This window comes from Periophthalmus magnuspinnatus, chromosome 1 (assembly GCF_009829125.3).
Source record: "Periophthalmus magnuspinnatus isolate fPerMag1 chromosome 1, fPerMag1.2.pri, whole genome shotgun sequence".
NCBI classification, from domain to species: domain Eukaryota; kingdom Metazoa; phylum Chordata; class Actinopteri; order Gobiiformes; family Gobiidae; genus Periophthalmus; species Periophthalmus magnuspinnatus.
Genome location: NC_047126.1, coordinates 22,772,792 through 22,792,068, shown reverse-complemented (window position 1 = coordinate 22,792,068; position 19,277 = coordinate 22,772,792). Strand labels below are relative to the sequence as shown.

At 40.9% G+C, this 19,277-nt stretch overlaps 2 protein-coding genes across 3 annotated transcripts in view; one reads left to right on the top strand and one right to left on the bottom strand.

Moving 5' to 3' along the window:
* Positions 1-823: 823 nt before the first annotated feature.
* LOC117376214 (ATP synthase membrane subunit K, mitochondrial-like) lies at positions 824-4,609 on the bottom strand. Its single transcript, XM_033972624.2, has 3 exons — positions 4,418-4,609; positions 2,806-2,898; positions 824-1,731 (listed from the first exon to the last, which is right to left on the bottom strand). Exons 1-3 carry the CDS (start codon positions 4,484-4,486, stop codon positions 1,630-1,632), a joined length of 264 nt encoding a protein of 87 aa, XP_033828515.1. The 5' UTR covers positions 4,487-4,609; the 3' UTR covers positions 824-1,629.
* A 3,024-nt stretch (positions 4,610-7,633) lies between these two features.
* The window catches only part of LOC117370857 (protein kinase C beta type-like), a 49,824-nt gene continuing 38,180 nt past the window's right edge, over positions 7,634-19,277 (top strand). Inside the window, exons 1-2 of one of the 2 annotated variants that reach the window (XM_033966403.2) lie at positions 7,634-8,036; positions 8,451-8,482. In XM_033966403.2, coding sequence (XP_033822294.1) covers positions 7,873-8,036; positions 8,451-8,482 — 196 coding nt within the window. In that variant the 5' untranslated portion in view covers positions 7,634-7,872. The remainder of the gene's footprint in view (positions 8,037-8,450; positions 8,483-19,277) is intronic. The other variant, XM_033966410.2, reaches the window with a different exon arrangement.

Sequence of the window (19,277 nt, the reverse complement as noted above, 5' to 3'; positions counted from 1 at the left end):
ACTTTCAAAATAAGCGAGTCTTTCCCATAAGTCACGTGACATATTGTAATAAGTTTTAAGAAATATTTTCCTCATACATTTTTGTGACAAGAGTATGACATAAATACTCTTTTATATATCTTTTAAACATTTATAGGTAGACTTTTGACACTTTCACTGGCTGAATTATTGAAACACGGCATTATGTGTAAATCAACTAGTTAGATTATATTATACTTACTATTAAGTGAGTTAAAGAAACATCACCATAAAAATCTTCTATTTGTTGGATTCATAAAGTATAGGATACGCTGGATGAGAAGCTACAAGTTAAAGCGTGAGATTGCAATTTTAAGATTTGCCACAAGATGTCGCCAAAAAGCCAAAATAACCCAGCATGCCGCTGATACTATGGGACTCAATGTGAGTCAGTGCTTACTAAAGAATATACGTTTTGCTTACTTTCGTGCGGTTGAAAAACTGCAATTGTTACTGATGTAAAAATAATACTATATAATTTAACAGGAACATAAAAGTATTAAAGAAACTGTATGCAGCCTATGCTCTAACAGTTTTTTAAAAAGTACCACAATCTCAAATGCCTTAACCATGTGAAATGTGAAGGCTCAAAACCTTCAGAATTTACTCACTGAGCTGCAGAGGCTGCACTAGCATTGATTAGTGATTGGCCAGTGTTTGGAAGTAACTATGTACATGTACCAAAAATAGGTATTCTGAGTACGAATTCTGAGAAAAAAGAAAGCACCACTTGTGTAATGTCCCTGTGCAAATTTTCCTTCTCTAATTAGACATAAATTAATGCAACAAACAGTGCAACAAAAATCAAGCTGTTTGTAAATATATTTTGTTTTTTACACTATAATATGATGCAGAGTACTGTATTCAGAATACAGTACTCTGAATAACACATATAACAGAATGTTACAAAATACATTTTAATGCAGGTAAGGTATTTAGTATTCTGCAGACCTTCTGAATCTGTAATTGAACTAAATACATTTTCAAAGAATTCTTCCCATTACTGTGATTGGCTGTAGATGCTTCAGTAGTGACGATTCAGATCAGAGAAAGTCCTTTTAGGATTAAACAACTGGATCTCATCTTAGAAACTGGCAATCCAACTGGCAACTGCATGAGAATTGAACTCCCTAAACTTGGTTACTTTGTTTACATCTACCTGTGGCTTGACACACATGCTTAGATGTGGTTAAGTAAAGTTTGCCACATGACTACCAGACATCTAGTTCAAGGACTTTCGTTTTGAGCAAAAATCTAACATGAAAATCAAATTACGTATCCTGCATAAAGATGTCTGAGTAATTTCTAAGTCATCCAGATTCCAGGTTCCCTCACAAAAGAAAACAGAATTTTGCCAATTACACAAACATTTTAGGAGTGAATACTTTAGACAGCTTCTTCATAATATGAATAGGGACATCTAGTAGTGAAACTATTTACTGACCAATACCTGACCAACCTTTGCAAACTTTTGCAAATACTGTATAGACAACAACAGTCACAGAAAACTCATTATAACAGATTTGTTATGATTACTGTATTGTATGCATGTATCCATGTTATATCTATGTTTGGTGATATGCCTTCTTCAAACCAAAACATCTTCCTTCTTCAGACTGTAGGGCTAGATGTAATTTTTTCTTGTTTGTTTCGCTTATGCATCATGAAGACAGCTGCCGTGGCAACCAAGATGCCATAAGTGGCCAAGACACACTGCAAAACATGACACAAAAAATACAAGTAATAAATGCACTTTACAGCAGTGTTCTACAGTATAGCTCTGCCTGGAAAAGACAACAGAACTCATTTGCATTAGTTTCTTCCCTTTCTAAAAGAGAGAAGAGAAGTACATGGTGTACTATTTAACTATGTTGAAAGTTGCAATAACACAATTATGCAATTTTTAGTTCATTAAAAACAAAATGTAAGCCCCTTTATTTTCTGGTCAAAGTGTGCCAAAAATAACTTAAATATTTAGCTTAAAACATTTTAAGTTTTAGAAGAAAAAATGCAAATATTCAGATGAATAAAGTAGAGTTGTTGCAAGATATTTAGTTTCAGCCTAACAGAGCTGATGTTGGTGAAATATGAAATTATGATTATGGCATTAAACTGACAGATGACACGACCAAGATAAGTAACAGGTTAGACCCCGCTCACAGTAAGAATGTGTGTGTTTTTTATCATTCATTTAAAGCATTTGAAATTGTGTATGCAAAATACACAACTTTAATGCAGTACGGTGGAACATTGTAGACAACAAATACACAGCAATTCAATACCTGTTTGGGTGATGTACTCTTAGAAAGTTACATCTAACATCTACTGTTTTTTTTGTATGTATGTATATATATATATAAATTTTTGGTCAACTAAAGACATGTCCTGCTGAAGTTTAGTTGACTAGTTTGGCAAAAGCTCTCAAAACCAGCACGTATTTCTATGTATCTGACCCAAGTTCATGCAAAAACAACTATTTATGTAGAAAAAAAATAGTGGGAAACAACATTTATATAAAGACAGGTGAAACTTGTGAATCTTGAGTTTAATGTGCATTTTTACATATAAATACCAAAAAATATCAAATCATCTCAATCACTTCTCCTTTCTGCTGGTGTCCCATATAAATCCTTATAATCTAAATAAAATGATTAGTTGACTTTTTTTGTGGACTGACACCATTAACCGATTAATCAGATAAATGACTAAAGGCCTATAGCCGTAGTTAGAATATTTCATTTGTATTAATTTGTACAGTTTACAGTGTGCAGTACACGCAGTACATACATTCCGTCGTCCCTGTGGTGTGTAGCTGTTGAAATACTTCCTCCAGCCAGTGAACTCCAGTGATGTGGGGGGCTCAATCCTAAACAGCTGCCTCTGAAACAAAAAAACGCCATACAATTGCTCGTTACATTCTTAAAATGTATTGTTTGTTTTGCCAGAGAATAGGCTTGAGCAGACAAGCTTCAGAGTGAATGTGAAAGTGATAGAACCAAGAACAAAGGTGATACGTGGATAGGGACAATCAGTGTGTTTTTGCTGTTATGTTTTGCAATCAGGCAACTGAGTTAGAATGTGAAACTGAGTTTGAAATTATTTATGTGATGACAGATTACTGCTGGAAATTGTGCTCAATTTACAGTAAATATAGTACAAATTATATTGTCACAATACTAGAATATCAAACTTGATTTCAATACTAAGGAAAACCTCGATATTCATGAGTCTTGATCTGAGGCCCTTTATGTGACTCCTAAATGTTGACATCATTGCTCCAGTCTGTATGTGTCTCCAATAATACTTCCATTGCTGTAGTGTTGGTGCTAATATTGTTTCCTTCTGTTTTTTTCTATATTTGTATCTAAACTGTACATAGTGTAAATATATTTGGCTGTGGAAAACTAATACACCACTATAACAATATAAGTGTTTATCCCATCATTCATAGGATCATATCAAACAATTGTAATCTTCTAAATTATTTCAAACTCTTATTTGTATTCAGTAGCTTTCCTGTAACATGACTGGTAGGGCTGGGTATCATTAAGAAATTGCTGAAATGATACATACCTCGATACAAAGGCCACGGTATGATACGTATCTCCATACAGTACACTATCGGTTTGACACAATACAATACGATATATTTCAAATTGATTCGATACAATTCAGTGAAAAATAAAGGCTTTCGGGACACTTAATGATCAACATCATTTTCACAAAAAATAAACATTAATTTTCCTTTTTTTAAATCTTCCAATTACTGAAGATGAATGAACATAACAAAGTGCATTTGGTTTTGTGCATTTTACCAACTACAAAAAACACATCAGAGTGTTACTTTGGCCAGTATTATTCATCCACAGTTTATATGAGCTCCATATTTATGTGTACACAAGGACATGTGCAGTTTAACGGCTCTGAAGGATCACAATATATCGACTAAATCACAACTGTGATACTAAAAGCAGCCGACGATATAGATACTGTATCATTAAATGAAACGATAAGATATATGGACAGTTTGGTATTATTGCACACCCCTAATCTGGGCTTGTATATAACAGGGGTGAAACTGAACCTTTTAAGCTTGAAGAAGGACTTGACTCCTAAATGTTATTATGATGAAAAATTGGGAGGTCCAACAAACTGCAGTGCGGATCTGTTCTTTCTTCATGTTCTTTCTCCATTTTTGTCTTTGGACCCAGCACACAGTCACATGTATCCAGCAGAACAGCTGAACCACCAGTTTATGCATCGGTAAATGCCTCCACGTGCTTGCCGTTTTTGCACCAAATCAAATCCAACTATGCATCTATGAAGTTTTTGAATAGTTCTTGTCTATGGAGTACAGGAGCATGCACACAGACCACGCATGATTATGGTTATGTCTCACCTTCACTTCTGTCACAAGATGTCCGAAGCTTGTGAGAGGAATTCGGGTTTTTACTGGAGACGTGGGCATAGCTAAAGGCAATTACAAAGCTCTAACTTCGTATTTCTTTACTTTGTGTTACTCTGACAGAAAGAGCTTTTTATTTAAGATGATCTAAGGACAGGAGAATATGTTTTTCCGGGTTCTTTAACTGACAGCTAAGCAAACCAATCAGATTCTTCGCTGCAAAAACGTTAGCCAATCAGATTTGTCTTTAGTGGGAGGAGCAAACTGCTGTTACAAAACCTTTCTGTTTCGCGCTTCTTCCACAAGATGGCAGCGTCCTCTCAAAAAACTTCACAGAAATCAGTGACAGAACATGAAGATAGATTAGCTCATGGCTTTTGCTCTGGGACTAGGCAGTAAGAGCTAAAGGTGAACAGGCTAAGTGATATTAGCCTGTTCACACAAGGACAACACTAAAATATAAACATGTTTTTTCATGTAGATGTTTTATTGCACTGAGAAACATGCATCCTTACTGTGAGCTGTGGCTTTTGTCTCCACAAACCTGATTTTGACTTGGCTGGAGGAGGGCCTCTCCTTGCTGCTCTCTATGGCCTGCTGTTGCTTTGAAGGTGCACTATAGCCTGTATGTTCTGGTGGAGGGCTTGCCACTTACTCGATGAAGATTTTATTGCTTTGCTTAATGTTACACAGTATGTTAGGCTGTCTGCGTAATCCCTCAGTCGTCCAGGTCTTATTCATAGCAAAAACAGGAATGGGGGCCTGATACATAATCGCTCACAGATCTATGGTTCCATCCTCAGACCCAAAGCAAATGAAAGAAACAAAGAAAACTATAGGAGGGCCATTAAAGGTTGAATAGGGTCATTAAAGGCTGAAACTGGAAACAATAGCTGTTTACAGTTTCAGTTCTCCCTTGAGATAGATATAAGGCAGCGTCTACCTGCAATCTGACCAGAACTGAAGAAGCAGCTTGGATGAGCAGCGAAACGTCTTCACTCCTACAACGATTTGTCCAGTTGCCAGATTTAAACTTTGTCTTTTGCTAAGTATGGTAGGCTATTAAACTTCTATCTCCACAGAGACAAATAGGAGGAGATGCGACCCTGTCAAATGATGTCATATCTGTGGAAAGGCGACCCCACTCATAGTAAGAATGTTTTAAATGCATTTTAAGCACAAGAAATACTCCAGGCAAAACACCTTATCTGTCAACACAAACTACTTTTATAGAGCCTTTCAAGTATTTACCTGTTGACATGTGTTACCCTGGCTAAACATTAGGCTGTGCTACATGACACATTGCACAATAATTTCTCCAGAAGATGCACAGTCTTCTGGAAAAAAAAGACATTGTGCAATGTAATGACAGGTGACTGTTCCTCCTGGCAGGTTGCCCAATGATGGGTGCATCAAACCATGTGGACAATAAAGACAACAAAGGGTATTGGTCTCTAGTCCAGAGAAGCCCAAAACTAGACCCTCCTCCTTTACGCATCTTAAAGAGGGGCAAGAGCCATATTACTCCAGGCCTCAACAAGTCTACCCACAGCCACTGAAGAACACTTCCCCTGGGACAATTGTGTTTGATCAGGATTTGTCTTCTGTTGATCTCAGTTGCATCAAAACCTGGCAAATCAGCCTTGGACGGGGGAGGATTAGGGCCTGTTATACAGCACCACTACCACTGCCGTCTTTGTAATGCATGACTTTACAGCCTAATAACTACTTAACTACTACAGAGTGGATGGATGTTTTAAGTCTTTAAATAATGCACTCAGGTATTTTGGGTTCATGAATAAAACCTAGGCCTTGACTATATTCAGAAAATGTATTGAAAAATACAAAACTGATGAGGAAAACTGCAGTCAAATCAGTTTTAGACTAGCCCTCATACTGATCAGTTATCTCATACTAAATCAGTTTTAGACTAGCCCTCATACTGTATCAGACTAGTGTTTGGGAACCAGTGATCTAAAAACATTTATGGACTGCATGCACATAGGAGACAGCAACATTTTAAATGTCAAAAGAAACTGTAGCTATGTGTTAAGAAATATTACAAACGTATATCTTAGGCAGAAGAATGTGGACCAACTGTAGGTTTAGGACTGAGGACTCTGACACTGCAGAGGTAAAACACAGAGTCTTCAGACCTAAACCTACAGTTGGTCCACATTCTTCTGCCTAAGATATACGTTTGTAATATTTTTTAACGCATAATTACAATTTCGGTAAATAATGTAATGTAATAACAAAGAATACATAAGTCAGTCTCTGCATGTTTTATCTTTTGTGCTGTACAAAAAGGCACGTGCTGCTCTTCTATGACCTTTAGTGTTGGTTAAGTACTGATTGGCCTAGTGTTTAGTGATGTTTTATTTTAGGGGTTTTACGTGCTCTTTTCACTCTTGTATTGAGATTAGGGTTTAGCTTTTATTTACTAGGCTATATTAACGTCAGATAAACTGCATAAGTAAACTTGTGAAGTGCGGAGCAGTTGCCTGATAACTACTGTTAATCTTTTATTCTTTTCTGTTGTATGTTTGCAGTGCCCCCTGTGTGAATGTGTTCAGTGCACTATGTGTGAATATGTGCAGTGCACCCTGTGTGAATGTGTTCAGTGCACTGTGTGAATGTGTTCAGTGCACCCTGTGTTTATGTGTTCAGTGCACCCTGTGTGAATGTGTTCAGTGCACTGTGTGAATGTGTTCAGTGCACCCTGTGTTTATGTGTTCAGTGCACCCTGTGTGAATGTGTTCAGTGCACCCTGTGTGAATGTGTTCAGTGCACCCTGTGTGGATGTGCGCGGTGCACCCTGTGTGAATGAGCGCAGTGCACCCTATGTGACTGTGGACACGTGTATCATACTGCTGTCACTCCAGTACTTGGAAATAAAACACTGAAAAGAACTTGCCCACGGCGGGTGATGGGGTACAGGCTCGGGTCTGAAGGGTTCCTCTCGCGTCCCTCAGAGGGCCCGTGGACCTGCAGTAGAACCTGCGCTAGCTGGACGCAGCGCATCAAATCCCGCATGGCAGGTTTGGGGGTCCTGAATGGCCGTGAGAGGGACAGAATACCTGACAGCTGTGTGTGCCTGTGCTTTTGCTCACCCCTCTTCCTCTAGTTGATCATCTGAAAACCCGTTCCCATTGGTGTCTGTGTAATCCCTCGGTCGTCCAGGTATGATCCATAGCATTTGCTACGTACCCATTGGTGAAAAGGGAAGCAGGCGGGGCGCGCCCCGCAGGAAGCAGCACGAGCGCAGCGGCGCGAGCTGGACGCATCGCGACAAAACCCGCTGAGCACGAGCTCCAACGAGGCGGTCACGGCGAGGGGCCAGCGGCGGACAGGAGGGAGGAGGGACCTAACCGCTCTCCCACGCTCCCGCTCACGCTCCCCCGGACTTTCGCTTCCCCGTTTTTGGTCCCAAACGCTTCCTCGTTAAGATGGCTGACCCCAACAGCGACGGAGAGGTACCGGAGAGCGCGCGCGGTTTCGCCCGTCAGGGAGCCCTCCGTCAGAAGAACGTCCACGAGGTCAAGAACCACAAGTTCATCGCGCGCTTCTTCAAGCAGCCCACCTTCTGCAGCCACTGCACGGACTTCATCTGGTGAGTGTGGGGGACACAGGTGAATCACTTGCTGCTGCTGTGGCTTTGCTCGGCCTCTTTACCCTCACATTGCTCTCCCTCATACCGCAGTCTTTCATTCAATGTCCCTGCAAAAACACTGCAACACGCCATTCGTGTTTTTCATATTGCGACAGCACCGCGGGGGCCTGTATGCGTGGTGATCCGGCACAGAGCAGGCTGATGCTGGCATTTACCGCATCAGGCAGAGGCTGCTGACAGACTGGTGAAGGAATGCCGCTGGAGACCGCTCTGGCCCCCGCGCTGCTGCAGCTGTCTAATCTGAGTGTGTTTATGTGGAAGATCAGCTGGACACTCGTGCTCCTCTGCCTGTGCCTGTGGCCTGTTTTTTTCTGCTGAATTCCTCAAAGTAACAGTGCTGCTCTGTGTTCACAGGGGCTTCGGGAAGCAGGGATTCCAGTGCCAAGGTAAGGCTCATTCACAAATCCCTTCACTCCATGTGGCTGTGTGCAAGTGTGTGCTTGTCCACTGCACCAGTGCAGGCTCTCTCACTGTGACCTGTTGGCTTTCTGCTCAGTGTGTTGCTGTTGAAGCTAAAGCAGGTGCTTGGCAGAGCTACTAAATGTAGTGCCACACTGCCACTGGGCTGGAGAGAGAATCTGGAGAGAGAGGCTGCAGAGAGAGGCTGCAGAGAGAGGCTGCAGAGAGAGGCTGCAGAGAGAGGCTGCAGAGAGAGGCTGCAGAGAGAGGCTGCAGAGAGAGGCTGGAGAGGCGGCTGGAGAGAGAGGCTGGAGAGGTGGCTGTGGGCTAAGCAGTGTAAGAGTAGAAGAGTTTGCTGAAAGGTGAGCTGTCTGCTGTTAGCCATGAGACATGCTACTTCAGACAGACGCACTGGGACTATGTTTCTCCAGCCTCGCACACTAATGATTAGAATTATAAAATGGTGGGTTTGCATGAGTGGGTGGGTGTTGATGTGTGTCTGTGGGTGTCTGCTGAGCATCAGTGGGTGCGAGGGTGTCTAGACACGGACCTTTGCACAAAATGGAGTGACTCCACTCACAAGTGCATCCTACTGTACAACAGGCTGCAGTGTCACTTCCTTCTCTTCTTTACAGTGGAGTTCTCTTCTAGTCATGTGACCAATATTACGATATGTGTGAAGAAATAACAGTTATTACTCAGGCTGATCTGTCTCAACTCCTGATTAGTACAACAGTGTGTGGAGCACCACAAGTGCTCATGGGCTGTGCAGAGCTTAGGGCTTCACAATATTTGTACAGGAAATGTTGCAGGGTTAGTAGAGTGTGTGTGTGTGTGTGTGTGCGCGCATTGAGTGTGTATTGTGTGTGTTGTGCGCGTGCGTATGTGTGTGTACACACCTGTGGTAAATATGTCAGTACACATGCACACAGTTTCCGTTGCCCTGAGGTGTAGGCTCATACTGTGATGTCTGCTCTCAGTCTTTCTGTGGCGGTACTTCTTGATTTACAGTTGGTCTATGAAGTGTCAGGTCAGAGGGTCAAAGCTGATGTAAATCTCTAAAAATCAATCAATAATGGGACTCAGTGTTTGGAATGAGTGAATCCATAATTTAAACAATTCAGTCAGAAAGTATTGATTTGGTGATTTAATTTTTTTTAAAAAAGTGCGTTAAAACAAGTGCTCAGTCCGTTTTTGATCTGATGCACCAAACACACTGTTTACACACAGGATCAAATTTCCCTCACATCACACGTGGTGTAAGCCTGGTGTTTTTCTTACACCCCTATTGTTTAAATAGCAGGGCCATGAAATTCCTCTAATTATATCAATAATAACAGCCTAAAATATTAGAATAATGCATTTTTCTTCCTGATAATATCAGAGGGCATATTTTTTTCTTTTATTGCCAAGTGTTTTAATTATTATTTTCCTAATTTTGAGCAATAGCCACTTTCTGATTTTCAATATTTCCGATTGTCTTGTTAATAAGAAAGCAAACTTTTAATTAATGTATTAATTTCAAGGATGGAAGCAATATAGACTTTTAATAATTGCTATCAACACAAACTTCTTCCTCTAAAGTCTTCAGTCTGCGCCAAACCACATGTTTTTACTGACAGAGAATTGCCTGTGGACCTCTCCATTAAAAAGCCCCAAGCTGATCATTGACCATTTGAAATGAATGTTGAAAACGTGATTAACAAAGCGTGTATAACTCAACAGTAGGGGTGATAAAAATTAATATTTCAGTGACATTTATTGTAGAATCCCGATAACAATATTCAGACTCAATCAAACAGGAATGTATTAAACCTCATCTAATACATTTAAAGACATGTTTTAAGTACCAGACACATGTGAAATGTATGTGTATCTATATGTATATAAATATATATATATAAAGAGTCTCAACGGCAGTGTGTTGTTGAAAGTTGATCAATATATTAAGAGTTTTAATCTGGCTTCCTCCCAGTGTAAAACTGCCGCTTGTTATGTAAACTGTTTCTATAATCTGAGATCAGTGGTTAGACTGGCTCTGTTCCTTGGAACAGAGAATCTTATTGTCTTGTCAACTCACAAATATTTGATCTCAACAACACATTGGAAATATACTTTGTTATTTGTCATGTATTTTTAATCAGAATTTCTACCAAATTTGTCCATAAATACAAATATTATGATGATTGTGTTGTCACAATTCTAAAATTGCATCCATCCATCCATCCATTTTCTCCCGCTCATCCGGGGCCGGGTCGCGGGGGCAGCAGTCTAAGCAGGGACTCCCAGACTTCCCTCACCCCGGACACGTCCTCCAGCTCCTCCGGTGGGACCCCAAGGCGTTCCCAGGCCAGCCGAGAGACATAGTCCCTCCAGCGTGTCCTGGGTCTTCCCCGGGGCCTCCTCCCGGTGGGACATGCCCAGAACACCTCCCTAGGGAGGCGTCCAGGAGGCATCCTGAGCAGATGCCCGAGCCACCTCAGCTGGTTCCTCTCAACGTGTAGGAGCAGCGGCTCTACTCCGAGCTCCTCCCGTGTGACCGAGCTCCTCACCCTATCCCTAAGGGTGCGCCCGGCCACTCTGCGGAGGAAGCCCATTTCAGCCGCTTGTATCCGCGATCTTGTCCTTTCGGTCATTACCCAGAGCTCATGACCATAGGTGAGGGTAGGAACGTAGATTGACCGGTAAATCGAGAGCTTCGCCTTCCGGCTCAGCTCCTTCTTTACCACAACGGACCGATACAGCGACCGCATCACTGCAGACGCTGCACCGATCCGCCTGTCAATCTCCCGCTCCATCCTTCCCTCACTCGTGAACAAGACCCCGAGATACTTGAACTCCTCCACTTGGGGCAGAGACTCACCACCCACCCGGAGAGAGCAAACCACCTTTTTCCGGTCGAGAACCATGGCCTCGGATTTGGAGGAGCTGATTCTCATCCCAGCCGCTTCACACTTGGCTGCAAACCGCCCCAGTGCCTGCTGCAGGTCCTGGCTTGAAGAAGCCATCAGGACAACATCATCTGCAAACAGCAGAGATGAAATCCTGTGGTTCCCAAACCAGGCCCCCTCCGGCCCCTGGCTGCGCCTAGAAATTCTGTCCATAAATATAATGAACATAACCGGTGACAAAGGGCAGCCCTGGCGGAGTCCAACATGCACTGGGAACAGGTCTGACTTACTGCCGGCAATGCGAACACAGCTCCTGCTCCGGTCATACAGGGACCGGACAGTCCTTAGCAAAGAGCCCCGGACCCCATACTCCCAGAGCACCCCCCAAAGGACACCACGAGGGACACGGTCGAATGCCTTCTCCAGATCCACAAAACACATGTGGACTGGTTGGGCATACTCCCATGAGCCCTCGAGGACCCGATGGAGAGTATAGAGCTGGTCCAGTGTTCCACGACCAGGACGAAAACCACACTGCTCCTCCTGGATCCGAGGTTCGACTATCGGTCGGATTCTCCTCTCCAGTACCCTGGAATAGACCTTACCGGGAAGGCTGAGGAGTGTGATTCCCCTGTAATTGGAACACACCCTCCGGTCCCCCTTCTTATACAGAGGGACCACCACCCCGGTCTGCCATTCCACAGGTACTGTCCCCGACCGCCACGCGATGTTGCAGAGACGTGTCTCTGCAAATTGCACACAATTTTAATTCTAAGATTTGATACTGAATAGTGCTGTAATTATCAATAAAAATTATATTAGTTTCTTTAATGTTATTATGTGATTTTAAAGGCGCTGTACCTGTTTTTACTGTCTTAAAATGTGAAAAATAGAAAACGAATGAATTTTAAACAGTTATTCCTCACATACCTTATCAATTCCGAATATCCTAATTATTCATTGGAATTAGTTAATACGTGGTTTTCACAACAGAGGCCAGAGCAGAGTTCTGCCATCATGGTGAAACTAACAACAACTACCACACTAACCACACACTTCCTGATTATTGGACAATAAAACACTTTATAATTAGATGCAGACAGTATACAGCAGACTTATTTTGACCTCAAGAGCTGCTTATACAGTATACTAGGGCAAGACAAATTTTGCTCAAATACATAGTTTAAAATCCTGTACAAGCCCTTTTTAAACTACCTCAGATTTAGATCATTGTACCATTGTAAAGCTATTTGAGAAAGATCCAGTTTTGTCCTATATTTCAGTATCAATACCACAAATTAGTATTTACTTTTGCTAGTTTTAGAAATAATTATCTGGGTGTACTTTTGACAACCCTAATGCTAGCCCTGTTTTACATGTGTTGGATATAATGAGAAAAGCTAATGGTATTTATTTATTGTTACTGTTTTAAGTGACAGTGCCATTGATTACACCACAGCAGCAGTGGTATTCAATCCCTTGCATCGATTGATCAGTGGATGAAATGCTATCTTTGTCAGTGAGTGCCGGTCTCGCCAGTGAACAATATTGATTACAAGATTTGCTGGTGACACTGTCGTTGTGGTTGTACACATAATTTCTAGCGACAGTGCAGCAGGAGTGACTCTGGATTAAATTGAGTTACCAGTTACAACTTTCAGGCCTTGAGATATTCAGTTTGGCGCAGTCAGGTTTGAGAATAAGATGCGGTATTCAATCACTGTTTTGTGTTGGGATAAAGATACTATTGATATAGTTTTTGGCACAACAACTTAAAGGTCCTATATTATGCAAAGTTTACTCTTGTGAGCTTTGTTATAATGTTCTTGCCTCATCAAAAACATATCTGGAGTTGTGTTTTGTTTCATTTACACATGTTTGAGTAATCCTGTAGTCTGTCCACATCTCCAAAGCTCAAAATGCTCTGTTCCAGCTTGTGATGTCATGTAGTTTTCAAGTTAACCTTTTACCTTTTGTTAGGTAGAGATTGACATTTCCAGAGCTGAAATTCTTTTATGTCATGTTATGTCTGTATGTTAATGCTACTGACCCCTGCTCGAAGTCAAATGTCTCCATGAAAAAAACAAAACAAAACCTAACACCTGAAATTATCCAAATGATTCTAGTGAATGGTAGGGGTCCCCAACCACTGGGCCGGGGACCAAAACCGGGCTGTGAGCCATCCAGAATAAGATGTTATAGTTTTACTTTAATATTCTAACACCATATTTATGTGTTTTGCTATGAAGATGTAGAATAAGTTGACCTGATAAACATCAAATATGAGAATTGAGAATTAAGATTTTTTTTTTTTTTTTTAACACATTTTGCGCTGTCATTAACAGCTCTCCCTCTGCAACTGGTTCCTGAAAAAAATGTTATGCTTATCGGCCCTTACGAGAAGAAATGTTAGACGACTGGTGTGTTGAACACAGTGGATCACTTCTTGTGTACTACATGACATCACAAGGTGCAACAGAGTGTGAGAGAATAACTCAGCCTAAATACACAGGGTTTATGTGTTAAACCATGTGTGAATGAAACAAAGCACAACTCTGTGTATGTTTTTGATGAGGAAACAACATTATAAAATAAATGAGAAAATGTTGTAATATAGACCCTTTAAGTTACATTGAAACAAAAAATGGCTTCATTTGCCAACTGTCAAAATAAAAACTGAACAGAAACTAAAGTGTCTAATATAGGTTTTAATGAGAAAAAGCATTAATAAAATCTGTTTTTTTTTTTTTTTTTTAAAGTAAAATAGACAACAAGGCAGGACGTTTCTGTAAAATTGAGATTTAGTTACCATATTTTTATTTTCTTGCAACATTGCTCTGGATGTGGTTGCTTAGCTTAAACAGACCCAGAGCTGAAGAAGTTACCTCTCAAACTGGCTGGTACAGTCCCCTCAAGACGTTGAACGTTGATTCTTTGACTCTAAAATGAGTTTTCAAACAATACTACAATGTACACAGACAGACGTGTAACTCTAATGTGCATTTGGCCAGAACCACAATTTATCCCACTGATGCTTTACTTTGCTATTTTAAGATCTTTGCTGTGGGATTAGAGATGCTAATAGCCAAAGCAAATAGAAATGTCTCCAATTCACAAAAATGTTAAATATGGAATAGCAAATGTTAGCCCATTTACAATCAATCTCATTAAATACCTAGTAATGTGTTAGAAAAGAGGAGTGTCTAAGAAATAAGGTTTATGGTTATTTTATCAGTGGTATTATTGGCCTCTATTGAAGATGTAGAAAGGCTAGGTGCAAAAAAGATCCACTGTTAACTATTCTATCCCTTCACAATATGACTGTTGAATTTAATTTAACTCAAGATAGACATTTTCTTATCACCAATGATCAGCTTGGGTCTTCTTAATGGAGCGGTCTTAAAGCCTTCACAATCCTCTGTCAGTAAAAGCACGTGTCAGAATTTGGAGGAAGAAATTTGACTACTTTTTTGTTTTAAATTGCAATGACTGTGTATTTATTTTATTATAATATTTTTTTTTGTAATCAAAAATCACTATTCATCAAAAAGGCCCAGGCCAAATACCAGACCATACAGTAAATGCCTGTCTACAGACTCTCGGCCTAATATGGGCAAAGCTATTTTGGTTTAGCATATTCAGATTTAGAGGATTTTAATAATCCCACTGGGTTCTATTGTATATGTAAATGGTTATATGAGAGTGTCCAGGGCCATCGTTGGTGCTGTCAAGATGTTCAAATGAACACACCTGGATTGTTTGATTACAATGGCGACACCAGGTGTGGGAATACCAGGTCCTTCTGTGTGACAGCAGTGGCTCTAGTAGAAACTGCTTTTTGTCCTTATGCAAGACACTTCGCCTAATGCCTAGTATAAATGTGCTGTGTGTTGGTTGTGGTTGGAGGGGTGTGGTTTGCCCCAGGGCAACTGTGACTATAATATCTGACCATCACAGAGTGTGGAGTGAATGAATTATGCACTGTAGACCGCTTTGGGTGTCATGAACGAAAGAAAAGGTGTGTATAAGAGAAAATTTACAATAATACAAAATGTAAAAACTGTGTGCTGTAAAAAGTGTCAGTGTTGTGATACATACCTATAACATGGTAAATAATTAGGATGCTTGGAATGTGTTAGGAAAAATGATGCGTTTGGACAGATGCAAAATGGACTGGGCCTGGTGTTCACTTAATAACAGTCAAAATCTAATACAGCACCTTTTAATAATCAGTTGGTTGCTGCTATTGTCTGAAAATCCATACTCTCCAATTTAAATGTGCCACTATAGATCAATATTTCAGATTTAACCTTATTAATGAGGTATTATCATTCTGGCTATTGCCAGGTTACTGATGATTCACATAATTGATCTAAGATACAGTTTGATCGTCCCTCAAATCATATGTCCTGACAGTCCATGTGGTGGTCCCTCAAATGTGATGATGTGTGTTGTGACGGTCCATGTGATGGTTCTCATATGTGATGATCTGTGACAGTTCATGTGATTGTCTTTCAGATCAGATGTAATGATGGTTCATATGATGTGAGCGTTCCACAGATTAGAAGTGATTTATGCTAATGGTCCATGATCGTCCCTCAGGTGTTGAAAGATTGATGCTCTGATGGTCCATGTGCTCCTCCTGGTGGGCCTCTCCTACTGGTGTGAAGCTCCTGTTGATAGCCCTGCTGCTCTCCTGATGGCTCCATGTTTGTGAATTGCTCTGATTTGCTGCTAATGCTGTCTGTCAGGCGCATGGGGTGCTCAGAGAAGACTCCACCGTAGGGCTCAGCCTGGTTGCTAGGCAACAGAGCAGAGACTTTCTCGTTGGGTCACTGGGCCTGTGTTTGTGCATGTGTGTGTGCACGTGTGTGCGTGTATAGGCATGTGTGAGTGAGTGACAGAGCAGATTTCTGAAGATACACTTCGTATATGCTGCAGTTCAGTTTGTGAGCACATACACACGCATGAATGCGCCACCCCCTCAGAGCCTCTGCCCCAGCTGTGCCCCTCCCTCACTGCCCACACACACATGCACACACGTCTATCTCATGGTTTGTCTCTCTTCTCTCCCTCTCTGCTCCTCCCTCTTCCTTCTTTTGCACTCACTTTTTTATTGACTTCTGTACTAGTAGAACATCACCTCTAACCTGCTCGTACTAATAAACACACTTAAGTGTGTGGAATGTGTTGGCTGTGGCTCCTTTTCTCTCACAGAGGTTAAATTGCACTAGCGTGAGTGGAGTTACAGGTATCTGTTAGTACCATCCACTTCCCCTCACATATAACTGCACCCAAATATGTAAACAGTGTGTGCGAGACTGCAGCACAGAGCCAGCAGTGCCACAGAGCCTCATGGAAATCTGATGGAAATGTGATTAAGAATAGCAGTGTGACTGAATGAATGATGCTATCTGCACGTGCATACTGTGCTTATGTAACTAAGGTTTACATTTTCTAATCCTGTCAGGAAACAAAACCACATATACATTATACACTGTATATTTAGACTGTCACTGCAAATATATTTAACTGGGGCAGGGCTATTAATTGAATTTTAATAAAAATTGAGATTCAGTCATGTTATAAAAATTATGTTATGAAATAGAGTTTCGGTGCTTGTCATACTTACATGTATGACAATTTTCTAAAACATGGAAAATAATCTTGCCATATTGCCCACTGCCAATTTCACCTGAGAAACCACAAAAAAAATGTAGTGATGAGCAATGTTCCCTCTAATTTTTCACGAGTCTGAGCAAACACACAAACTCCCTGAGCTGTCCCATTGACCAGTGTGAGCGACATCAGACGTGCGCACTGTGGTCATGCTGCATCACATCCATCCAAGTTAAATGGTTTATTAAAAGAATCAAATTACCGCATTTACATTTCTGTTATAAGACTTTTAATTAAGTGCTTTAGCCACTTATACAATGAAAATGACAAAAATCTTGCTCATGACCTGTGTAGTATGTTAATGCTATTGGAAGTATAAATATTTAATTTTAACTATGGCAAAACATGAGCTTCCAACCAAACCAAGACAACTGTAAACTCCAATGTTGAAAACACACTTAACATTTTTATGATAAAGCTCTGACTTGTATTATGAGTAAAAGCCATTGTGTGAAGCTTTTGCTTGATTTTTACATCTCATAAACTAGTGACAGTCAATGACCAATACACACTGAGAGGAATCTGTATCTGCACAGCTGCTCTATTACTGTACATTTACATATCATATCAAAACACAATATATAATGTGTATTTGGATATAAAATATAGTCAAAACAAGTGGTATGGGTCAAAATAAATGTATATTTACAAACCACACACTGCAAACAGTGAACAAACACACACACACACACACTTCAAAATGTAAACAAACACACACTGGAAACTAAAAATACACTGTACATGATACGCATGATATATTTGACCCACAATTAAGTCAATAGCAGAATAAACCACGCTTACCGATCAGGAACAGCATCCAGTCCATCAGCACATCAGGTCCTCTACTCCTGAGTCCATCATGAGATCTTCACTCGGTTTCACGAACCGCTCCGGGTCCGAGATGCCTCTAGTTTAACTTGTACAAACATCCACAGTGTCCTCGGTCGCGTACTTCCTTTGTTTTGTCCGTTTCGTCATGTTTAAAATGCAAAACTGCTACAAAATAGTGCGTAACAGTGCGCCCGAGGGCGGGCCGTCGGAATGTTAAGGGGTTAAACACTTTAGCGAGTTTTCACTCCACATCGGCCACATCGGCTAAAACTCTGGTAGCGGCGCATGAGGAGCCTGTCAATGACGTGGATAAGCTGCGCAAACACGTATGTGAATCACATAATTGGCTGGAGCAGCTCGTCACACGGTCACACTCATGGACTCGCAGAATGAATTGTTGTGTGTTTATTATTTTCAATTCCGGTTAGATTTTTTTGTGCGCAGCACAGATTTTCTGTGCGCGGAGACTGTGTCAGCAGTGCACAATTGCGCACGCGCGCAGCCAGGGAACAGTGGCGATGTGCAGCTGTTACTGCAGGATATTGTAAATAGGAAGTTTATGAGGACAGACAGATCTGTTGAACTGTGTCGTAAGGCATTCATTTACATGGAAGGAACAAAATGCTTCTCATGATGTCGACTAAAAATGGGGTGTGGCAAAAGCTGTTAAAAACTGTCTGACCCAAAAGGCTACAAGACAAGACTACACCTGCACCAGAGTTCAAGCAAAGCTTGTATTTGTAAAGAAATGTGAAAAATGTTTTCACTTTTATATTTGATGTTGCCAGAACAAAAACTGACATTGGGACCAGGGTCCACATAAGGCCAAAACCTTACTGGAATGCATACAATAAGTGAAAATATAGGCGCAAATGCTAAAATACAATGCAACTGACCATATAACTCAATTTTAAACCATATAAAGCCCATTTTATTTGTTTATATGTTCGTTCATTCTGACTCAAGTCAAAGCAGCACCTGCCGCTGAAGCCAATACATGCATCTACAAGATGCGCTCCTGCGTTGAGCTTTAGCAATGCACAGACTTCAAAAGCATCATCAAGGACGCACGTCGACTGTACAGCCAACTCCAACAACGCAGGGCAAACGGTCTCCTTCAGCAACAGACTCTGTCCAAAACTCCAAACTGTATTTAACCAAATGCATGTTCATATTAGAACCAAACCAACATATGCACTCTACATGAAAGTGCTTGTAAAATTAGAAAACAAGAGCTGAACAATAAGATGCCTGTCTGCATCTAATTATTAAGCGTTTTACTGTCTGAGAAGTAGGAAGTATGGGGTTAGCATGCTAGTTGCACTGCAGTCACAGTAATCGTAACAACAAACTCCACTCTGGTTTCTGAGACTTGTGAAAA

What these genes read in the sequence shown, in the direction of transcription:
- LOC117376214 (XM_033972624.2), bottom strand. Translation starts at nt 4,486, where the DNA reads ATGCCCACGTCTCCAGTAAAAACCCGAATTCCTCTCACAAGCTTCGGA. An exon ending in ATCTTGTGACAGAAGTGAAG is followed by an intron (nt 2,899 to 4,417) that starts GTGAGACATAAC and finishes TTTTTGTTTCAG; the next exon opens with AGGCAGCTGTTTAGGATTGA. An exon ending in CACCACAGGGACGACGGAAT is followed by an intron (nt 1,732 to 2,805) that starts GTATGTACTGCG and finishes CATGTTTTGCAG; the next exon opens with TGTGTCTTGGCCACTTATGG.